General features: G+C 44.2%; 1 protein-coding gene across 1 annotated transcript in view; it reads right to left on the bottom strand.

Annotated features, from left to right (window-relative positions):
* Window positions 1-20,881, bottom strand: part of CYB5R1 (cytochrome b5 reductase 1) — a 98,279-nt gene extending 77,398 nt beyond the window's left edge. The window contains exons 1-2 of the mRNA XM_075850599.1: window positions 20,732-20,881; window positions 12,486-12,558 (exon numbers count right to left, since the gene is read on the bottom strand). Of these exons, the coding sequence (XP_075706714.1) occupies window positions 12,486-12,558; window positions 20,732-20,851 (193 nt within the window). The 5' untranslated portion in view covers window positions 20,852-20,881. The remainder of the gene's footprint in view (window positions 1-12,485; window positions 12,559-20,731) is intronic.
* Between the last annotated feature and the right edge of the window lie 694 nt (window positions 20,882-21,575).

The following is a 21,575-nucleotide window of genomic DNA, read 5'->3' on the forward strand; positions in this document are numbered from 1 at the left end:
GATCTGTGTCGACGCCGGTGGGTAATCAGTATGCACCTGCTCCTAAGTCTGAGAGAGTGACACGATCTTCTACCAGTCAGGCTGGGAGGCTGAGGAGTGGGAGAGCCTATCACAGCCTGGCCAGACGGAGCTAGCTCCCGCCCTCTGTCTATTTATCCTGCATTTCATGCTCCTCCAGTGCCTGTGATTCTTTCCTGTTTCCTGGCTCTGCTGCTCCTGCTATGATTATTGACCTTGCTTCATTTTGACCCTTGCTTTACTGACTACGCTCCTGCTCTGCGATTTGTACCTCGTACACTCCTGGTTTGACTCGGCTCGTTCACTACTCTTGTTGCTCACTGTGTTGCCGTGGGCAACTGCCCCATTTCCCTTAGCTTCTGTGTACCATTGTCTGTTTGTCTGTCATGCACTTATTGAGCGTAGGGACCGTCGCCCAGTTGTACGCCGTTGCCTAGGACGGGCCGTTGCAAGTAGGCAGGGACTGAGTGGCGGGTAGATTAGGGCTCACCTGTCTCCCTACCCCGTCATTACATAATCACAGGCCCATATACCTTTTCTACCCTGGTCCCTGACACTACTATGGACCCGCTTGAGACCCTGGCTCAGAAAATGCAGGGCCTCTCCCTACAGGTCCAAGCCCTTGCTCAGAAGGGCAACCAGCATGATGCTACCCTGGTAGTGCCCTCCACCTCACCTCTTGAACCCCACCTCAAGTTGCCTGACCGGTTCTCAGGGGACCGGAATACTTTTTTCTCCTTTCGGGAGAGTTGTAGGCTCTATTTCCGTTTAAAGCCCCACTCCTCAGGTTCTGAGAGCCAGCGGGTGGGTATAATTATGTCCCGGCTCCAGGATGGGCCCCAAGAATGGGCCTTCTCCTTGGCTCCTGACACCTCTGAACTTTCCTCTGTTGATCTTTTCTTTTCTGCTCTCGGGCTCATATATGACGAGACTGATAAGACTGCCTTTGCCGAGAGTCAGCTGGTGACCTTACGTCAGGGTAAGAGACCCGTTGAGGAGTACTGTTCTGACTTTAGGAAGTGGTGTGTAGCTTCTCGGTGGAATGACCCTGCCGTGAGGTGCCAGTTTAGATTGGGTCTGTCGAACTCCCTGAAAGACCTGTTAGTTAGCTATCCCTCTTCTGACTCCTTAGATCAGGTTATGGCTTTAGCGGTACGTCTTGACCGACGTCTCAGGGAACGACGACTGGAACGTTTTTGTGCCTTCCCCTCTGACCCCCCCATGATGGCTCCCGAGGTTCCGTTGCTTCATTCTTCCACGGAAAACTCGGATGAACCTATGCAACTCGGGGCCTCCGTGTCTCCCCAACAATGTAGAGAGTTCCGCAGGAAGAATGGTCTCTGCTTCTACTGTGGGGATGACAAGCATCAAGTGAACAACTGTCCTAGGTGTAAGAATAAGCAGCCGGAAGAACTTCCGCGCCTAAGTGACCATCGGGGAGGTCACTTGGGCGCACAGGTATTTCCCGTATATATGAAACCTAATAAGATCTTGCTTCCCTTTCAGGTCTCTTTTGAGGGTAGGTCTCTCACCGGCAGTGACTTCGTGGATTCAGGGTCTTCTGCTAATATTATGTCTGTGGAATTTGCTATGTCTCTAGCTATGCCATTGATTGACTTGCCTAAACCTGTCCCGGTAGTGGGTATCGACTCCACTCCTCTTGCTAATGGTTATTTTACACAGCATACCCCTGTTTTTGAACTCCTTGTAGGCTCCATGCATTTGGAGCAGTGCTCTGTACTGGTGATGCAGGGATTATCGTCCGATTTGGTTTTAGGCCTTTCCTGGTTGCAGATGCATAATCCCACATTTAACTGGAATACTGGGGATCTTACCAAATAGAGTAATGAATGCATGACGTCATGTTTTTCTGTTAATTTTATCTCTCTCCCTGAGGAGGTGAACACTCTACCTGAGTTTATTCAGGACTTCGCTGATGTTTTTTCTAAAAAGGCCTCCGAAGTGTTACCTCCTCATAGAGAATTCGATTGCACAATCGATTTGATACCAGGAGCTAAGCTCCCTAAGGGTAGGATATTTAATCTCTCTTGTCCCGAACGTGATGCCATGAGAGAGTATATCCAGGAATGCCTGGCCAAGGGTTACATTCGCCCCTCTACTTCTCCGGTAGGTGCTGGCTTCTTCTTTGTAGGGAAGAAGGATGGTGGTCTTAGGCCATGCATTGACTACCGAAACTTGAATAAGGTCACTGTAAGGAACCAGTATCCCCTTCCTTTGATTCCTGATCTCTTCAATCAGGTTCAGGGGGCCCAATGGTTCACTAAGTTTGATCTACGGGGGCTTATAACCTTATCCGCATCAAAGAGGGGGATGAGTGGAAGACTGCGTTTAACACGCCCGAAGGTCATTTCGAATACCTCGTCATGCCCTTTGGGTTGCGTAATGCTACCACGGTCTTCCAGAATTTCATAAATGAGATTTTGAGAGACTACCTGGGGGTATTTCTTGTAGTGTACCTTGATGACATACTTGTGTTTTCCAAGGACTGGTCCTCCCACATTGAGCATGTCAGGAAGGTGCTCCAGGCCCTTCGGGAAGACAAACTGTTTGCTAAAACCAAAAAATGTATGTTTGGGGTGCAGGAGATACAATTTTTGGTTCAAATCCTCACTCCTTATGAATTCCGCATGGACCCTGCCAAGGTTCAGGCTGTGGCTGAATGGGTCCAACCTGCCTCCTTGAAGGCGTTACAGTGCTTCCTGGGGCTTGCAAATTATTCCAGGAGATTTATTGCTAACTTCTCGGTCATCGCTAAGACTCTTACGGATCTTACTCGCAAAGGTGCTGATCTCCTCACTGGCCTCCGGAGGCGGTCCAGGCTTTTGAGATCCTTAAGAAGTGCTTTATCTCTGCCCCAGTGCTGATTCAGCCAAACCAAATGGAGCCATTTATCGTGGAGGTTGACGCCTCCGAGGTGGGAGTGGGTGCTGTCTTGTCCCAGGGTACCAGGTCCCTCACCCATCTCCGTCCCTGTGCCTACTTCTCCAGGAAGTTCTCGCCCACTGAGAGTAACTATGATATTGGCAACCGCGAACTCTTAGCCATTAAATGGGCATTTGAAGAGTGGCGCCACTTCCTGGAGGGGGCTAGGCACCAGGTAACGGTCCTTACCGACCACAAGAATCTGGTTTTCCTAGACAATCTCGATGGGCGTTATTTTTTACTAGATTCAACTTTTTGGTCACCTATAGGGCTGGGTCTAAAAATATTAAGGCTGATGCACTGTCGCGTAGCTTCATGGCCAGCCCTCCTTCGGAGGAAGATCCTGCTTGTGTTTTGCCTCCAGGTATAATCATTTCCTCTGTTGATTCTGACTTAGTCTCTGAAATTGCGGCTGATCAAGTTTCAGCTCCCAGGAACCTTCCTGAGAACAAGCTGTTTGTTCCCCTGCAATTCCAGCTAAGGGTACTCAGGGAAAATCATGACTCTGCTCTATCTGGCCATCCAGGCATCCTGGGTACCAAGCATCTCATTGCCAGAACCTATTGGTGGCCTGGGTTGCTTAAAGACGTTAAGGCCTACGTCGCCGCTTGTGAAATTTGTGCTAGGTCCAAGACTCCCAGGTCCCGACCAGCGGGCTTACTATGTTCTTTGCCCATTCCCCAGAGACCTTGGACCCATATCTCCATGGATTTTATCACCGATTTGCCGCCATCTCAAGGCAAGTCGGTGGTGTGGGTTGTAGTAGACCGTTTCAGTAAGATGTGCCACTTTGTGCCCCTCAAGAAACTACCCAATGCTAAGACATTAGCTATCTTGTTTGTCAAACACATCCTGCGTCTCCATGGGGTTCCTGTCAACATTGTTTCTGACAGAGGGGTACAATTTGTTTCATTGTTTTGGAGAGCATTCTGTAAAAATTTGGAGATTGATCTGTCCTTCTCCTCGGCCTTCCATCCTGAAACTAATGGCCAAACTGAGAGGACTAATCAGTCTCTAGAACAATATTTAAGGTGTTTTATCTCTGACTGTCAATATGATTGGGTCTCCTTCATTCCCCTCGCCGAATTTTCCCTTAATAACCGGGTCAGTAACTCGTCAGGGGTCTCCCCCTTTTTCTGTAATTTTGGGTTTAATCCACGGTTCTCCTCCGTTTCACCTGGTAGTTCCAACAATCCCGAGGTAGATGTCGTTCATCAGGAACTGTGCACAGTCTGGGCCCAGGTTCAGAAGAACCTAGAGGCGTCCCAGAGCATACAAAAGGCAAAAGGCAGATAGAAGGCGTTCTGCTAACCCCTTGTTTGTGGTCGGGGATCTGGTTTGGTTATCTTCTAAAAATTTGCGCCTTAAAGTCCCGTCCAAAAAATTTGCTCCCCGATATATAGGGCCGTACAAGGTCATTGAAGTCCTTAACCCTGTCTCCTTCTGACTGCAGTTACCCCCGTCTTTTCGAGTACACAACGTTTTTCATGCCTCCCTCCTTAAACGCTGCTCCCCGTCCTTGGCTCCCTCGAGGAGACTTCCGGTCCCTGTTCTCACTCCTGAAGGGGTAGAATTCGAGGTGGCGAAGATTGTGGACAGCAGGATGGTCCAAGGCTCCCTCCAGTACCTGGTCCATTGGAGAGGATACGGGCCTGAGGAGAGGACTTGGGTACCCGCCCGGGATGTTCACGCTGGGGTATTGCTCTGGAGGTTCCATCTTCGCTTCCCTAATAAGCCAGGTCCACCTAGAAAGGGTCCAGTGGCCCCTCTTAAAAGGGGGGTACTGTAAAGGATCTGCCAGACACAGCTTCTGTGTCGACGCCCGTGGGTAATCAGTCTGCACCTGCTCCTATGTCTGAGAGAGTGACACGATCTTCTACCAGTCAGGCTGGGAGGCTGAGGAGTGGGAGAGCCTATCACAGCCTGGCCAGATGGAGCTAGCTCCCGCCCTCTGTCTATTTATCCTGCATTTCCTGCTCCTCCAGTGCCTGTGATTCTTTCCTGTTTCCTGGCTCTGCTGTTCCTGCTATGATTATTGACCTTTCTTCATTTTGACCCTGGCTTTACTGACTACGCTCCTGCTCTGCGATTTGTACCTCGTACACTCCTGGTTTGACTCGGCTCGTTCACTACTCTTGTTGCTCACTGTGTTGCCGTGGGCAACTGCCCCATTTCCCTTAGCTTCTGTGTACCATTGTCTGTTTGTCTGTCATGCACTTATTGAGCGTAGGGAACGTCGCCCAGTTGTACGCCGTCGCCTAGGATAGGCCGTTGCAAGTAGGCAGGGACTGAGTGGCGGGTAAATTAGGGCTCACCTGTCTGTCTCCCTACCCCATCATTACAGTGAGATTACCACACTGAATCACTGGGGTCTGTTAGTAGCAGTAAATGTTATGTGAAGAGAAACCGTTAGTGGTACATACTCCCAGTAGGGTGCATGGGTTTCGAGTGGGTATAACATGCTAACAGTCAGGAGGATGATTCCATAGGAGAAAAAATGGCTAAAGGTGGTGGCTACATTAAAAAAGATGGGCAGTCAAGGGAGTTTAGCTCAAGAAGAAGTCTAGAAAAAGGTCGGCAAGGGGATTAGCGGCGTCCAGAGGTGTTTAGCAACATAGAGTAGCATATCTCATATAATAATTTGTCGTTTTTTGTGGTTTTCCACCATGTAAATACCTAACACTGATCGCGTTTATTTTATTTGCAGATATTCTTGACAAAGATCTGGTTAAGATCATATGTTGTTGGGGGCGTGGCTTAGCGGCGTATGTGAGAGGAAGCAGGAACCGGAGCTCCCGCTGCCGATACCCTGGAAATTATCCTGAGACTCCACTATACTAACGCGGACATACCTGTAGTGACAGGGGAGAAGACGGTGATCCTCCAGGTACAATTCTGGAGCTGATTGAAGCTGTTATGACCCGGTCCAGGAAATCTAAGGCGGCAGAGGACGGTGAGCTGGGGCTGCAAGATGGCGCCGACATGTGCTCGTATACAGAGAGCAGAGATGTGAGAGGGGCGGCAGCATCCAGGCTGGAACGCTTTGCTAGGAAGGCCCCTATGAAACCTGAGGCAGCTGGAGGAATGTCGGATGGAGGGAAGGAGCAGGCTGGCCGTTCAGGCTCGAGATATGAGCCGCTGCGAGCACAGATGGAGTCAGAGGAGGAGGAGGAGAATGGAGGAGACGCTCCAGGCGGTTCAGGAGGAGGATTGAATGGAGGCATGCAGAACTTGGACAAGCCGGGCCCCACGCTGGCAGATGTTTTTTCGGCGGTAAGCCTGAGTAATACTACGCTGGCTAAGCTTACCTGCCAGGTGGGGGGAATCAAGGAGGATTTGTCTATCATACGTCATGACCTGCAGAAGGTGGCAGAACGCACAACAGCGGTGGAGGGCAGAGTCAGCAACTTGGAAGATGGCATGCTGCCCATGAGACGGGATGTAAAAGCGGTGGCGGAGGATGTAAAGTATCTCTTATCTAAAACTGATGATTTGGAGAATCGTTTAAGACGAAATAATGTGAGGATGGTGGGAATCCCTGAAAAAGTGGAAGGGTCTAATCCGGATTCCTTTTTTGAAAAATGGCTATTGGAGGTATTTGGAAAAGAGTCACTGACCCCATTATTTGCAGTGGAAAGAGCTCATAGAGTACCCACACGTCCTGGTCCACCTGGGCGGCCACCGCGACCTGTTCTGGTAAAATTGCTCCATTATAAAGATAGAGACATAATTCTTCGACAGGCCCGGGAAAGGCAAGATATTCGGGTGAACGGTGTGAAGGTGTCTTTTTATCCGGATTTCTCTGCAGAAGTCCAGAAGCGGAGGATGCAGTTTCTGGACATAAAAAGGCGGCTGAGGAATCATCGGGTTCCATATTCTATGCTGTATCCTGCAAAGCTTCGGGTGGCGGCATTGGGATCCGTAAAATTCTTTGAAAGCCCGAAAGATGCACTCAGATGGCTGGACAGTCATGATGATCGCCTACGGCATGATCGTGAGGAAGCGGCGGCGTGATCAACAGGCGGATGGCTAAAGAAGGGACTCTGCTATGAAAGGAGGAAGATGAGTTACATGAGGGCATAAGGCCTTGTTTTTTATGCAGTTTTATGTTGGTCTAAAGTTAGGCTGCAGTTCATGTGTCATTGATGGTTGGAGGGGAGGGAAGTGCTGTCAGTTCAAAGGCAGACTGAGATGATGGAGTCATTAACAATACTAATTGTTTATTGAGGAGGAGGTAGCGGGAAGCTCTTGGTTCTGAGATTAACACTGTAAGAGGAAAAGAATGTGTTTTTGCAAAGTGAGTAGGAAGCTGTATGGTCATAGAGGTGAAGTTTTCTTTACCAGCCCGGGCCCTCTTAGGAGGGTATGTTTATGGATAGTTGGGGGGGTTAGGGTGGGGGGAGGGGAGAAGTTTTGGAGGGAAAGGGAGTTTGCAACGCAGTACACTCGGATAGCCACTGGAGGTAATAGGAATAGCCACTGTCAAAAGCAAGAAACGTCCAGATGGGGGGTAGGGTAAATCTGTTGTCCTGGAATGTGAGAGGTATGGGGGAGATAGCTAAAAGGCGGGCTATATTTGATTACTTGAAAGGGCAGTCCGCTGGAGTGATGGGCCTACAGGAAACTCATCTTACTGCTGATACGGTGCAACAGATACATAGAGTATGGATACGGCACAGCTTTCATTCTTTTCATTCTACATACTCGAGGGGGGTTAGCCTCCTAGTGCATAGAGATGTACCGTTTAGCTGTTTAGATTCCTTTAAAGATAGGGATGGGAGATATGTTGGGGTGCATTGTAAATTGTTCAATTGGGAATGTATACTTGTGGTGATGTATGTGCCTCCCCCGTACTCTGTGGTACCAATGAGAGAGGTGTTGGAGAAACTGGCTGGCTGGCCTATGATACCGACCATATTGATGGGAGACTTTAATAATATAATGGATAAAGGGTGGGATAAATTTCCAAACGGGGGGGGGGGGGAAGAGATGTTTGTCTGACAAGGTTTGGTAAATACATGACGGAAGCTGGGCTCACGGATATCTGGCGGGCAAAGTGGCCGTCTACTACGCAATACTCGTGTGTTTCATCTACGTATGGATCGCTGTCCAGAATAGATTTAATGTTTAATAATGGAATAGGGATGGAATGTGTGGAGGGGGTGGAATATTTGTCACGATCGCTGTCTGATCATTCTCCAATGTTGCTAAAGCTCCGAACAGGTGTACAGGCGGGGGGGCTGAGAATGCACTGGAGGCTCAACCCATTTTGGATACGCTTGGTGGGGGAGGAGACCATAACCATGAGCCTGAGAGAATACTTCGAATTTAATAAGGGTACGGTTCCTACAGATATACTGTGGGATGCGATAAAGGCGAATATAAGAGGGGTGTATATAAGGGAGATTACCCACATAAAAACTAAGACAAGGCAAATAGGTCAACATTTGACGGACCGGGTGACAATAACGGAGGCGAGCCACGTTACCAATAATAATGCGGAAACTTTAGCCCAATGGAAGGCGGCTCAAAAATTGCTTAGGGAACATCAGATGGAGCAGGCAGCTAATAAAAGATTATTTCTGCAACAAAAATACTATGAGGAGGGCGAGATGACAGGCAGATTGTTAGCAAATATCGCACGGCCGGCGCGGGAGAGTGCGTTCATACATCAGTTAAGGACAGCAAGTGGGGCTCTGGTGGAGGAAACAGGAGATATATTAGGGGTGTTGACATCATTTTATAAGGAACTATATCGCACTAAGGTGGACTATCCGGAAGATCTTCTGTCAGAATATCTGGCAGAAATGACATGGGTTACTTTGGGAGAGGAAGAGAAGGAGGGGTTGGAGGAGTCAATTACTTTAGAGGAAATACAGGAGGCGGTGAGCTCTATGGCGAATGAAAAGGCCCCAGGGATAGATGGTATACCCACTAAACTGTATAAGACATATGGAGAGACGGTTCTGCCGGAGTTACTGGAGGTGTTCCAGGATAGTTTCGCCAGAGGGCGTTTACCGCAGACAATGTATGAAGCTGCTATAGTTGTGATTCCTAAAGATGGGAAAGATCGAACGCAACCTGACTCTTACAGGCCGATATCTCTGTTGACTACAGACATAAAAATCTTAGCTAAAGTACTAGCTAATAGGTTGTCGCGCGTAGTGACTACAATAATAGGGATGGATCAGTCAGGATTTATGCCAGCAGTTAACTTACGTAGACTTTTCTTAAATTTGCAGACAGATGCCCCGGATATGCGGTGTAGAGCAGTGTTGTCGTTAGATGCCGCCAAGGCGTTCGATAGTGTGGAATGGAACTACTTATGGGCTGTATTGGAGCGGATTGGCTTTGGAAGGAATTTTATTAAGTGGGTACAATTACTGTATAAGGAACCGGTGGCTCGGATCAGAGCAAATGGAAGGATGTCGGACTCTTTTAGGTTGGAGAGGGGGACGAGACAGGGGTGCCCACTTTCTCCGTTACTGTTTGCGCTAGCGATTGAGCCACTAGCAAATATGGTAAGACAGCATCCGGGGATAGAAGGGTTTCGTTGTGGAGAGTTGGAGGAGCGTATAGCACTATACGCGGACGATATTCTGCTGTTCCTGGGGGAGATAGATCATTCACTGCCAGTGATAATGGCGATATTGGAGAGGTTTGGCAGGTTTTCAGGGTTAAAAATTAATTGGAGTAAGTCGGCGTTGTTACCACTCCAGCCAGTGAATACACCATTGATGATTGGAGTAACTGAAGTGCCGTGTGTACGGAAATTTAAATATCTGGGGATTACGGTATCAGCAAGGGTGCAGGACTTTGTCGAGTTGAACGTGATACCATTAATGAATAAATTGACAGATAGGACCAAAGTCTGGCTTGGGTTGCCGCTGTCAGCACTGGGACGAGCAAATCTCATCAAAATGATTCTGATGCCCCAGGTTCTCTATATTATGCACAATGCCCCAGTGTGGTTGCCTAAATACTGGTTCAGGAGAATACATAATTTGTTTAGAGACTTAGTGTGGAAAAGGGGGGTCCCCAGGATAAAAATGGAAAAGATACAATTACCAGCAGAACAGGGGGGGTTAGCTATTCCAAATGCGTGGATATATTATCTAGCAGCCCAAGTACAACACTTTAAAGGATGGAAGAACAGGGAGGATTGGAACTCCAGTGGGAAACTGGTATACTATCTGGGTCAAAGAACGAATTTATTAGAGGCCATGGAGTCGCATAAATTACGGAGGGAGGCGAGAGGGAAACCGACTCTGCTACTATTACATAAAGTTTGGTGGGAAAGTAAGAAGATATTGGGGATTGCAGGATGCTCCAACTATATGCCTTTATGGGATAATCCTTATCTATGGGAGGTTAATATTTTGGAAGGATTTCAGGATTGGGAACAAGCAGGGATTAGATATGTGCACCAGGTATATGAAGGAGGTACTCTTAAGCTTTTTGCGCAGCTACAGGAAGAGTTTGGACTCTCACATAGGAGGTTCTACCAATATCTTCAGCTCAGGCATGCGATGCAGACACAAGAGAGGATGGTGGATTTGAGTTGCTCCGCTATGGGAGGGATGGAACGAGTGCTGGAGGCCCAGGACACTAAGGGGCTTATTTCGGTGCTATATAGTATGCTACTTACTAAATTCCTAGGAGATCCGTTGGTAGAGACTAGACGTAAATGGGAAGAGGATGTAGGGACGATAGCGGATGAAGAATGGGAGGAATTAATCGGATCGCGCAAAATAATCTCTATTAGTGTGGCACACAGGAGGTCGCAACTCTTTCTGCTGCATAGGGTGTATAGGACACCTAAGATGCTGTGGCAAATGCGAATTAGAACAACAAAAGAGTGTCCCAGATGTATGTTTGATGGAGCAGATATAAAGCATATGTTTTGGAGTTGCCCAAGGCTGAATATATATTGGAAAGCAGTTAAGGGAATGGTATCTAGAGTATATGGTAGAGATTTCCCACTGGAACCTAAGATCTTTTTATTGGGTTGTATGGGGGAGGAAGGAGGAGATGGGGTAGAATTACTGGCTATAAAAAAGGTTCTGTACCATGCTAGGAAATTAATTGCAAAATATTGGCTGCAGGCGGATCCCCCGGAGGTGGCTGAGCTAGTTGGATATGTTAACCACACGGTATCACTGGAACACCGAATATATCTAAAAAGAGGGGCAATGCATAAATATGAGAAGCAATGGAGTAAATGGGTGAACACCTATAGTAATGTGACACATTAGATGGGATTTGAAGGTGGACTGACGTATAAATATGTGTAAAGTATGGTGAAATCACGGGCAGGCATACAGGAAGGAGGGAAGAGGTGGAGGGACTTGGCGAATCAAGGAACAGAGGAGGTACTGCGAAAGGGGGGGGAGTTTGGGTGTTAGGGTTAGGGAAAGGGATATATATACTAGTACAACTAATGATGATGAAAGGCAAAGTGTAATGTAAAGTACAGGAATTTTGTTCTAAGCACAAGATGTTATGTTGTTACTTTGCTTTTTCTTCTGTTGACTGATTCTTTGTACTTTATCAGAAATGAAAAGGATGTATAATTCATGTTGTATTTTCAATAAAAACTTGTCTGATTTAAAAAAAAAAAGATCATATGTTGTTAAATACTGTGGCTATTATTCTCACGTGTGTGAAAATAAATGCTCAATTTGTTTGAGCATCATAACTTGGACTCATCTATGAACTTTTTTGTGTTTTGTAGACCCTAATTTATATTAAACAATAGCTCCATTTTAAAGTCATACTTGGGTCGTGCATGCAGGTCCAGGCCAATGGATAGGTTCATTATTAAAAAATAATACAAATTACAAGAACTGGCTGGTCGGAGAGTGTATGGAAAGAAATGGAAGGCACTCTCAGGAAGCCTGCAGAAAAAGGAAGTAGGTGGACGCAGCTGTGAATATAGGATAGCCGCGGCTTATTAGAAATAAAAAACCACTGTGAGTGCCCGTGCTATTAAACGAAATCATTAATACTATTAAATTTGGAACAGAGCCCTTCCTATTCAGAAAACATTTGGCTGGGTTAGAATACAATGATAGAGAATTCTGTATTAATAGAGGTGGGTCCACTATTCAGGACCTTCATCTATTAGAGTGAAGAGGGTCTAAAAAGATCACCTCTCACTCTGGTGGACCCGGATTGTCAATGCATTACACAGAGTGCTCTCTGATTTCAATAAGTAATAATGTACTGCCAGGTTCCCCACAGATTACAGTTGATCTCTGGGGGTCCCAACAGCGGGATATCCGTGGATCAGTTTATAATAATAGGGCCGTTGTGACAAATTGCATCCACTCAAGAGTCCCCCAAAGTGCTCATCTTAAAAGATTAGTACATTTGTCTGAGCTCTCAGTAGGAAAGGGAGGGGGCAGGAGTGGGGGCACGCTATGTTTTGATAAGGGGCTCTATGATTTCTGTGTATGCAACTGTGACCAACTAAAATTCCTAACAAATTTAATTTAGCTTGATGTTTGAATTAACTTTCTTACCAGGTGGAAGTCCCAATGTATGGTTCATAGATGGAAGAGCAAATCGAAATCTCTGTGTATTATGATTTATAGCCTGCAATTCAAATAATACTCAGTTAATATGTAGTAACGATTTTAGTAAATGTTAACATAATAGAAAGCATAAAAAATTACATAGTACGATTGAAAAAATACATATGTCCATCAAGTTCAACCAAGGGATGGGAAAAGGGAAGGGATGAAACAAAAATTCTACACATTGACATAGGAGCTAATATTTTTTTGTTCTAGAAAATTATCTAAGCCTTTTTTTAAAGCCATCTACTGTCCCTGCTGTGACCAGCTCCTGCGGTAGACTATTCCATAGATTCACCGTTCTCACAGTAAAGAAGGCTTGTCCAGACGGAGGGAGTGCCACCTTGTTTTTGATGGGGTTTTACATGGAACAGGATTTCACTATATTTTTTGTATGTGCCATTCATATATTTATACAAATTAATCATGTCCCCCCTTAGTCGTCTTTTTTTCAAGGCTAAATAGGTTTAATTATTTTAATCTTTCCTCATAACTTAGATTCTCCATGCCCCTTATTAGTTTAGTTGCTCTTCTTTGTATTTTTTCCAACTCCAGGGAATCCTTTCTATGAACTGGAGCCCAGAACTGAACTGCATATTCTAGATGAGGCCTCACAAATGCTTTGTAAAGTGGTAATATTATATCCCTGTCCCGCGAGTCCATGCCTCTTTTAATAAACGACAATATCTTGCTGGCCTTTGAAGCAGCTGATTGACATTTCATTGTTATTTAGTTTATACACTCAGATCCTTCTCAACACGTGAATCCCCCAGTATAGCTCCCGCTAGGACATATGATGCATGCAGATTGTTGGTACTTAAATTCATAACGTTACAGTTATCTACATTAAACCTCATTTGCCAAGTGGATGCCCAAACACTTAGTGTGTCCAAATCAGCTTGTAATTTATGAACATTTTATATAGACTGAACAATATAACTTGTTGTCATCTGCAAAAATAGAAATAGTACTATTAATCCCATCCTCTAGATCATTAATAAATAAGTTGAATAACAGAGGTCCCAGCATGGAACACTGGGGTACACCACTTATAACAGGGGACCGTTCAGAGTAGGAATCATTGACCACAACTCTCTGGATACGGTCCTTGAGCCAATCCTCAATCTAATTACAAACTATGCTTTCTAAACCTATAGTCCTTAATTTACCCATTAGATGTCTATAAGGGACTGTGTCAAATGCCTTTGCAAAGTCCAAAAACACTATATCCAGAGTGCCCCCTCTGTCTAAGCTTCTACTCACCTCTTCATAAAAACAGATCAGGTCGGTTTGACAACTTCTGCCCTTAGTAAAACCGTGCTGGCTGTCACTTATAATACTATTTTTTGTCACATACTCGTGTATATAGTCCCTCAATAGCCCCTCAAACATTTTTCCCACGATCGATGTTAAACTTATTGGTCTATAATTCCCTGGGGAAGACCTAGAGCCTTTTTTTGAAAATAGGCACCATAATTGCCCTGTGCCAGTCCCTTGGCACTATACCAGTCACTAGAGAATCTCTAAATATTATGAAGAGGGGGACAGAAATAACTGAACTAAGTTCTTTAAGAACTCTAGGGTGTAACCCATCTGGTCCCGGGGCCTTGTGCACATTTATTTTATTTAACTTAGCTTGGACCATATCTACATTCAGCCAATTAACTATATTAATCGATGTATTAACAGCACTGGCACCGGCTACATCAGCTGTTCTTTCTTCTGTTGTATATACAGAGCTAAAGTACCCATTTAGTAACTCTGCCTTCTCTTGATCCCCTGTGACCAACTCCCCATTACCACTATTTAGGGATCCTACATGTTCATACCTCTGCTTTTTCCCATTTACATTTTTTTGGGATTTGTTTTACTCTCATTGGCCACCAGCCTTTCATTTTGTATTTTTGCTGATTTTATTACTTTTTTGCAGATTTTATTAAACTCCTTGTAATTTACAAAGGCTAAAGCTGTACCCTCAGATTAGTATTTTTTAAATGCCCTTTTTTGTCATATATTGCCCTTTTTACAGAAGGTGTAAGCCATGTTAGCTTTAGTCGTTTATACTTGTTGCCTATAGGAATAAATTTTGCACTATAATTACCCAAAGTAGATTTTAAAATCTCCCATTTATCATTTGTACCATTATTTGAAATTAGTTTCCAGTCTATGTCCTGAATTGCTGCTCTCATCCTGCTCTGTGGCTTGAAACAACAAGTGGTTTGTAGATCAAGTGGAGTTCCAAAAACCGGATTGATTTACTGTGTTGTGTGTGACAAAGTGGGGGGCCATTGTATGTGATATATGTATTGATTGCTTGCTACAAAGTTTGCAAAAGTGACATTATTTAAAACCATTTTTCCCTTGCAGTTTCCTTCCTGAGTAGCTGAGTAAGGGGGAGGGGTTAGCTGGTACCAGGTGCTATAAATCAGGCCTCCGTACTCTGTAGAGCCTGCTCTGTGGCTTGAAACAACAAGTGGTTTGTAGATCAAGTGGAGTTCCAAAAACCGGAGTTGAAAAGAGGAGTTAAAGCCCCAGTAAGTGCTCTTCTACTTCATTTTCTTTTTGATTAACACCTGTTCGCTGTTTTTTTTTTGTAACTTGGATAATGGATAGCAAGATTGGAGGTTTTCTTCAGTGCACAGTTTGCCATATGTATGCACGACTGGAGCCGGAGTTCCAGGGTGAATATCTCTGTGGCAGATGTGAGCATGTTGTTCACCTGGAAGCTCGTATTAGAGATCTGGAGGAGCAGAATGCAACACTGAGGAGGATAGACAATCTTGAGCTGAGCTTGCTGCTCACGGAGCATGCAGTTAGTGAGTTACAACTGGAGGGTGAAGACATGGGTGAGAAGGATCAGGTAAGTAGCTGGGTTAATGTAGTTAGGGGCAGTAGAAAGGGGTCAAAGAAAAGAAAGGCCGATCCGGTTTCTGACATTCCAGGCAAAATTGCCAAGTTGGGTGATGATGCGAGGGTGTCAGTCTCAGAAATGGCAGCCCTAGTGGATACTGATCTCCCTAACAGCCGGGAGAACAGCCCAGCTAGTAGTCGGCGGGATGGTAATGCAGGTAAGCCAAGACAATTGATAGTGGTAGGGGATTCTATAATCAGGGAGACGGATAGAATAATTTGTCGCCAAGACCACCTCAACCGAATGGTTTGCTGTCTCCCTGGTGCCAGGGTTCGGCATGTGGTGGAACGGGTGGACAAATTGCTGGGAGGGGCTGGTGATGATCCAGCTGTCGTGGTCCATGTCGGTACCAACGACAGAATAAATGGTAGGTGGAGGAGCCTTAAGAATAATTTTAAAGAACTAGGCTACAAGCTGAAACGAAGGACCTCCAAAGTAGTATTCTCAGGAATACTGCCTGTGCCATGCGCATCACAGGAAAGACAGCGGGAGCTCAGGGAGTTAAATGCATGGCTGAAGTCTTGGTGTAGAGGAGAAGGATTTGGGTTCCTAGATCACTGGGCTGACTTTTCATTGTGGTACAAACTGTATTCTGCAGATGATTTGCACCTAAATGGAAGGGGGTCCGCTGTGCTGGGGGAGAGAATTCTAGCTGGGGTGGCGGAGTATTTAAACTAGGGCTGAGGAGGGAGGTCAATGTAGAAAAAAAAGGGGTAGCCAGGTTAGAGAGGGGTCAGACTATATTGGTGGGGGGAGAAACAGAATGTGGGGAGAGGACTAGACAACAAGATAAGGAGATCCTTTCGTTACAAAACATCAGTGTAAATCACATTTCTGATAATAAAAGTGAAAAACTGACAGGCAAGTTAAAGTGTATGTTCACAAATGCCAGAAGTCTAGCAAGCAAAATGGGGGAGCTGGAGGCCTTGATACTGGAAGAAAATATAGATATAGTTGGTGTTGCTGAAACATGGCTGGACTCTTCACATGACTGGGCTGTAAATCTACAGGGTTTTACACTTTTTCGGAAAGACAGGACAAATAGGAAAGGTGGTGGTGTATGTCTGTATGTGAGAAATGATATGAAGGCGAGTGTGAAAGAGACAATAGTGGGTGAAGACTGTGAGGAGGTTGAAACCTTGTGGGTGGAACTAGAAAGGGAGGTAAACACTGAAAAAATTACTTTTGGTGTAAGCTATAGACCCCCCAATATAACTGAGGAGATGGAAGGTCAGCTATATAAACAGATGGAGCGGGCTGCACAGGCGGGTAATGTAGTGATAATGGGAGATTTTAATTTCCGGGATATTAATTGGTGTCATGGTTCGGCTTCAACTGCAAAGGGGAGACATTTCCTCAACCTGTTGCAGGAAAATTTTATGGGCCAGTTTGTGGAAGACCCGACTAGAGGTGAAGCTCTGTTGGATCTGGTCATTTCTAATAATGCAGATCTTGTTGGGAATGTCAATGTTCGTGAAAACCTCGGTAACAGTGATCATAATATAGTTACATTTTACCTATACTGTAAAAAACAAACGCAGGCTTGGAGGGCAAAAACATTTAATTTTAAGAAAGCCAATTTCCCCAGGATGAGGGCTGCAATTCAGGATATGGACTGGGAAGAACTAATGTCAAATAATGGAACAAATGATAAATGGGAGATTTTCAAATCTACTTTGAGTTATTATAGTGCAAAATTTATTCCTATAGGTAACAAGTATAAATGACTCAAATTAAACCCCACATGGCTTACACCTTCTGTGAAAGGGGCAATACATGACAAAAAAAGGGCATTTAAAAAATACAAATCTGAGGGTACAGCTGTAGCCTTTGTAAAATATAAAGAGCTTAATAAAATCTGTAAAAATGTAATAAAATTAGCAAAAATACAAAATGAAAGGCAGGTGGCCAAGGATAGTAAAACAAATCCCAAAAAATTATTCAAGTATATAAATGCTAAAAAGCCAAGGTCTGAACATGTAGGACCCCTAGATAATGGTAATGGGGAGTTGATCACAGGGGATCAAGAGAAGGCAGAGTTACTAAATGGGTTCTTTAGCTCTGTATATACAACTGAAGAAAGAGCAGCTGATGTAGCCGCTGCCAGTGCTGTTAATATATCAGTTGATATACTGAATTGGATGAATGTAGATATGGTCCAAGCTAAATTACATAAAATAAATGTGCACAAGGCCCCGGGACCAGATGGGTTACACCCTAGAATTCTTAAAGAGCTTAGTTCAGTTATTTCTGTCCCCCTTTTCATAATATTCAGAGAATCTCTAGTGACTGGTATAGTGCCAAGGGACTGGCGCAGGGCAAATGTGGTGCCTATTTTCAAAAAGGGCTCTAGGTCTTCCCCGGGTAATTATAGACCAGTAAGCTTAACATCCATCGTGGGGAAAATGTTTGAGGGGCTATTGAGGGACTATATACAGGATTATGTGACAATAAATAGCATTATAAGTGACAGCCAGCACGGTTTTACTAAGGACAGAAGTTGTCAAACTAACCTAATCTGTTTTTATGAAGAGGTGAGCAGAAGTCTAGACAGAGGGGCCGCTGTGGATTTAGTGTTTTTGGACTTTGCAAAGGCATTTGACACTGTCCCCCATAGACGCCTAATGGGTAAATTAAGGACTATAGGTTTAGAAAATATAGTTTGTAATTGGATTGAGAATTGGCTTAAGGACCGTATCCAGAGAGTTGTGGTCAATGATTCCTACTCTGAATGGTCCCCAGTTATAAGTGGTGTACCCCATGGTTCAGTGAAGGGAACCACTATTATTCAACTTATTTATTAATGATATAGAGGATGGGATTAATAGCACTATTTCTATTTTTGCAGATGACACCAAGCTAGGTAATATAGTTCAGTCTATGGAAGATGTTCATGAATTACAGGCAGATTTAAACAAACTAAGTGTTTGGGCGTCCACTTGGCAGATGAAGTTTAATGTAGATAAATGTAAAGTTATGCACCTGGGTACCAACAACCTGCATGCATCATATGTCCTAGGGGGAGCTACACTGGCGGATTCACTTGTTGAGAAGGATCTGGGTGTACTTGTAAATCATAAACTCAATAACAGCATGCAGTGTCAATCAGCTGCTTCAAAGGCCAGCAGGATATTGTCGTGTATTAAAAGAGGCATGGACTCGCGGGACAGGGATGTAATATTACCACTTTACAAAGCATTAGTGAGGCCTCATCTAGAATATGCAGTTCAGTTCTGGGCTCCAGTTCATAGAAAGGATGCCCTGGAGTTGGAAAAAATACAAAGAAGAGCAACGAAGCTAATTAGGGGCATGGAGAATTTAAGTTATGAGGAAAGATTGAAAGAATTAAACCTATTTAGCCTTGAAAAAAGACGACTAAGGGGGGACATGATTAACTTATATAAATATATTAATGGCACATACAAAAAATATGGTGAAATCCTGTTCCTTGTAAAACCCCCTCAAAAAACAAGGGGGCACTGCCTCCGTCTGGAGAAAAAAAGGTTCAAGCTGCAGAGGCGACAAGGCTTCTTTACAGTGAGAACTGTGAATCTATGGAATAGTCTACCGCAGGAGCTGGTCACAGCAGGGACAGTAGATGGCTTTAAAAAAGGGTTAGATAATTTCCTAGAACAAAAAAATATTAGCTCCTATGTGTAGAAATTTTTCCTTCCCTTTTCCCTTCCCTTGGTTGAACTTGATGGACATGTGTCTTTTTTCAGCCGTACTAACTATGTAACTATGTAACTATGTAACTATGTATGTAACTATGTGGGGTTTAGTTTTAGTCGTTTATACTTTTTGCCTATAGGAATAAATTTTGCACGATAATTACCCAAAGTAGATTTTAAAATCTCCCATTTATCATTTGTACCATTATTTGAAATTAGTTTCCAGTCTATGTCCTGAATTGCTGCTCTCATCCTGGCCTGCTTAAAATTAAGTGTTTTTGCCCTCTCAGCCTGTGTTTGTTTTTTACAGTATAGCTAAAATATAACTATATTGTGATCACTGTTACCAAGGTTTTCGCAAACAGTAACATTCCCAATAAGCTCTGCATTGTTTGAAATGACCAGATCCAACAGAGCGTCACCTCTAGTCAGGTCTTCCACAAACTGGGCCATAAAATTTTCCTTCAACAGGTTGAGGAAATTTCTCCTTTTCGCAGTTGAAGCCGAAACATGACAACAATTAATGTCCCGATAATTAAAATCTCCCATTATGACTACAGTACCAGCCTGTGCAGCCCGCTCCATCTGTTTATATAGCTGACCTTCTATCTCCTCAGTTATATTGGGGGGGTCTACAGATTACATCAAAAGTAATATTTTCAGTGTTTACCTCCCTTTGTAATTTCACCCACAAGCTTTCAACCTCCTCACAATCTTCACCCACTATTGTCTCTTTCACCCTCGCCTTCATATCGCTTCTCACATACAGACATACACCACCGCCTTTCCTATTTGTCCTGTCTTTCCGAAACCGTGTAAAACCCTGTAGATTTACAGCCCAGTCATGTGTAGAGTCTAGCCGTGTTACAGCAACACCAACTATATCTATATGTGCCTCCAGTACCAAGGCCTCTAGCTCCCCCATTTTGCTTGCTAGACTGCTGGCACTTGTGAACATACACTTTAACTTGCATTTTAAATTGTCACGTTCGGTTTCAGAAATTTAATTATTTGGCATTATTCGTGCATTTTTATTTTCACTGTTGTTTTGATTATTACATTTATATTATATACAATGACAGCTGCATAGTCCACAGCCTGTATGAATTAGGAATAGAACATACAAAGAAAGAAGTAATAAAGTGAATTTGACACCATAGTTTTTTCAGTTTTCTGTGCCCAATGAAAGGGCACAATGTGACATAAAGCTTCTTAGTATTAACTTAGGGCTTGATCTCACCTGAATCATTAAAGTTTGTCACCAGAACATTATATCAGGGTTTCTTACACCTTACAATGATGTTCTAGCAGACACAATTGCACCCACTACTTTTACCCAGAAATACCCATTCGGTGCTGAAAAATATCACACCACAGATGCTAAGGAGAGAACTTGTGACACTTTGTTTTGTGGATATTTCGAGAAACAATTGCAAGGAATTTTAAGTCTTTGCACTTTACCAATTTAATAATTTTTTCACCAGAAACTTAGTATTACTTACCAAACGTATGAGGTCTTTACTTTCAGATAAAGTATAGGCAGACATTTGTTATGCAAGATAATGGCGTCTTATAAAATGCAGTGATGATTATGGCCTCAGAGTACTTACTATTTTGTGAATAAGTCTTAACCTGTATTTTTTGTTTGGATCCTGAAGGGTTACACATTTCCTTTTTTTGTTGATCATATAATTTCCTGCAGCAACACCAAACATAGTTAACAAGACCATGCCAATTGCAACAAATGCCCCTTTTAGCTGTAAAAAGAAGTCAAATACATAATCAAAGCGTATCATATTATGGTATTGAAGGGGTTGTCTTTTACCGAACAACTGGTGACCTATCTACTGATGTCATCAGTATATCATCGGAGCGGGTTCGACACCTGAACCCTGCACCGATCAGCTGCTCCAGTGGCCTGCGGGCAACGGATGTTATGGCCCATTATGCAATGTATGGAGCCGGAAACAGTTGGCTCCATACATCGCATAGCGGCTGTGCTTGAATAGCAGCAGAGCTGCAGTACTGCAGGTCGGCCCCTATTCCATGACCTGTGCTATCTGCTTCTAGCATGGACGTCCGGTGCCCGGAGGCAGCCGGAGCGGATTAGTGGTGCGGGGTCCGGGTGTCGGACCCCCACAGATCGTGTACTGAAATCATCAGTTGTCTGGTAGTGGACAACCCCTTTAAGCAAAGAAGACACAGATCAATTAAAAAATATATATTAAAGGCTATGTACACATTCCCAAGCTATTTTTTTTCATTGCTCCAATGCATGTAAAATGTAAAAAAAAAAATGCAGCCTTGCAAATAGTCTTCATTAAAAATTCTCTACTGTTTTGTGTCTATAGCTTCTGTTCAGATCTATTTGTCTCTATAGTAACAGACAACAAACAGACAAACCAACCCTGTGTAGTCTGATCCTGCAGCCATACTCCCTTTCATCTGTCCCCT

The sequence above is a fragment of the Rhinoderma darwinii genome, chromosome 2 (genome assembly GCF_050947455.1).
Source record: "Rhinoderma darwinii isolate aRhiDar2 chromosome 2, aRhiDar2.hap1, whole genome shotgun sequence".
Lineage (NCBI taxonomy): Eukaryota > Metazoa > Chordata > Amphibia > Anura > Rhinodermatidae > Rhinoderma > Rhinoderma darwinii.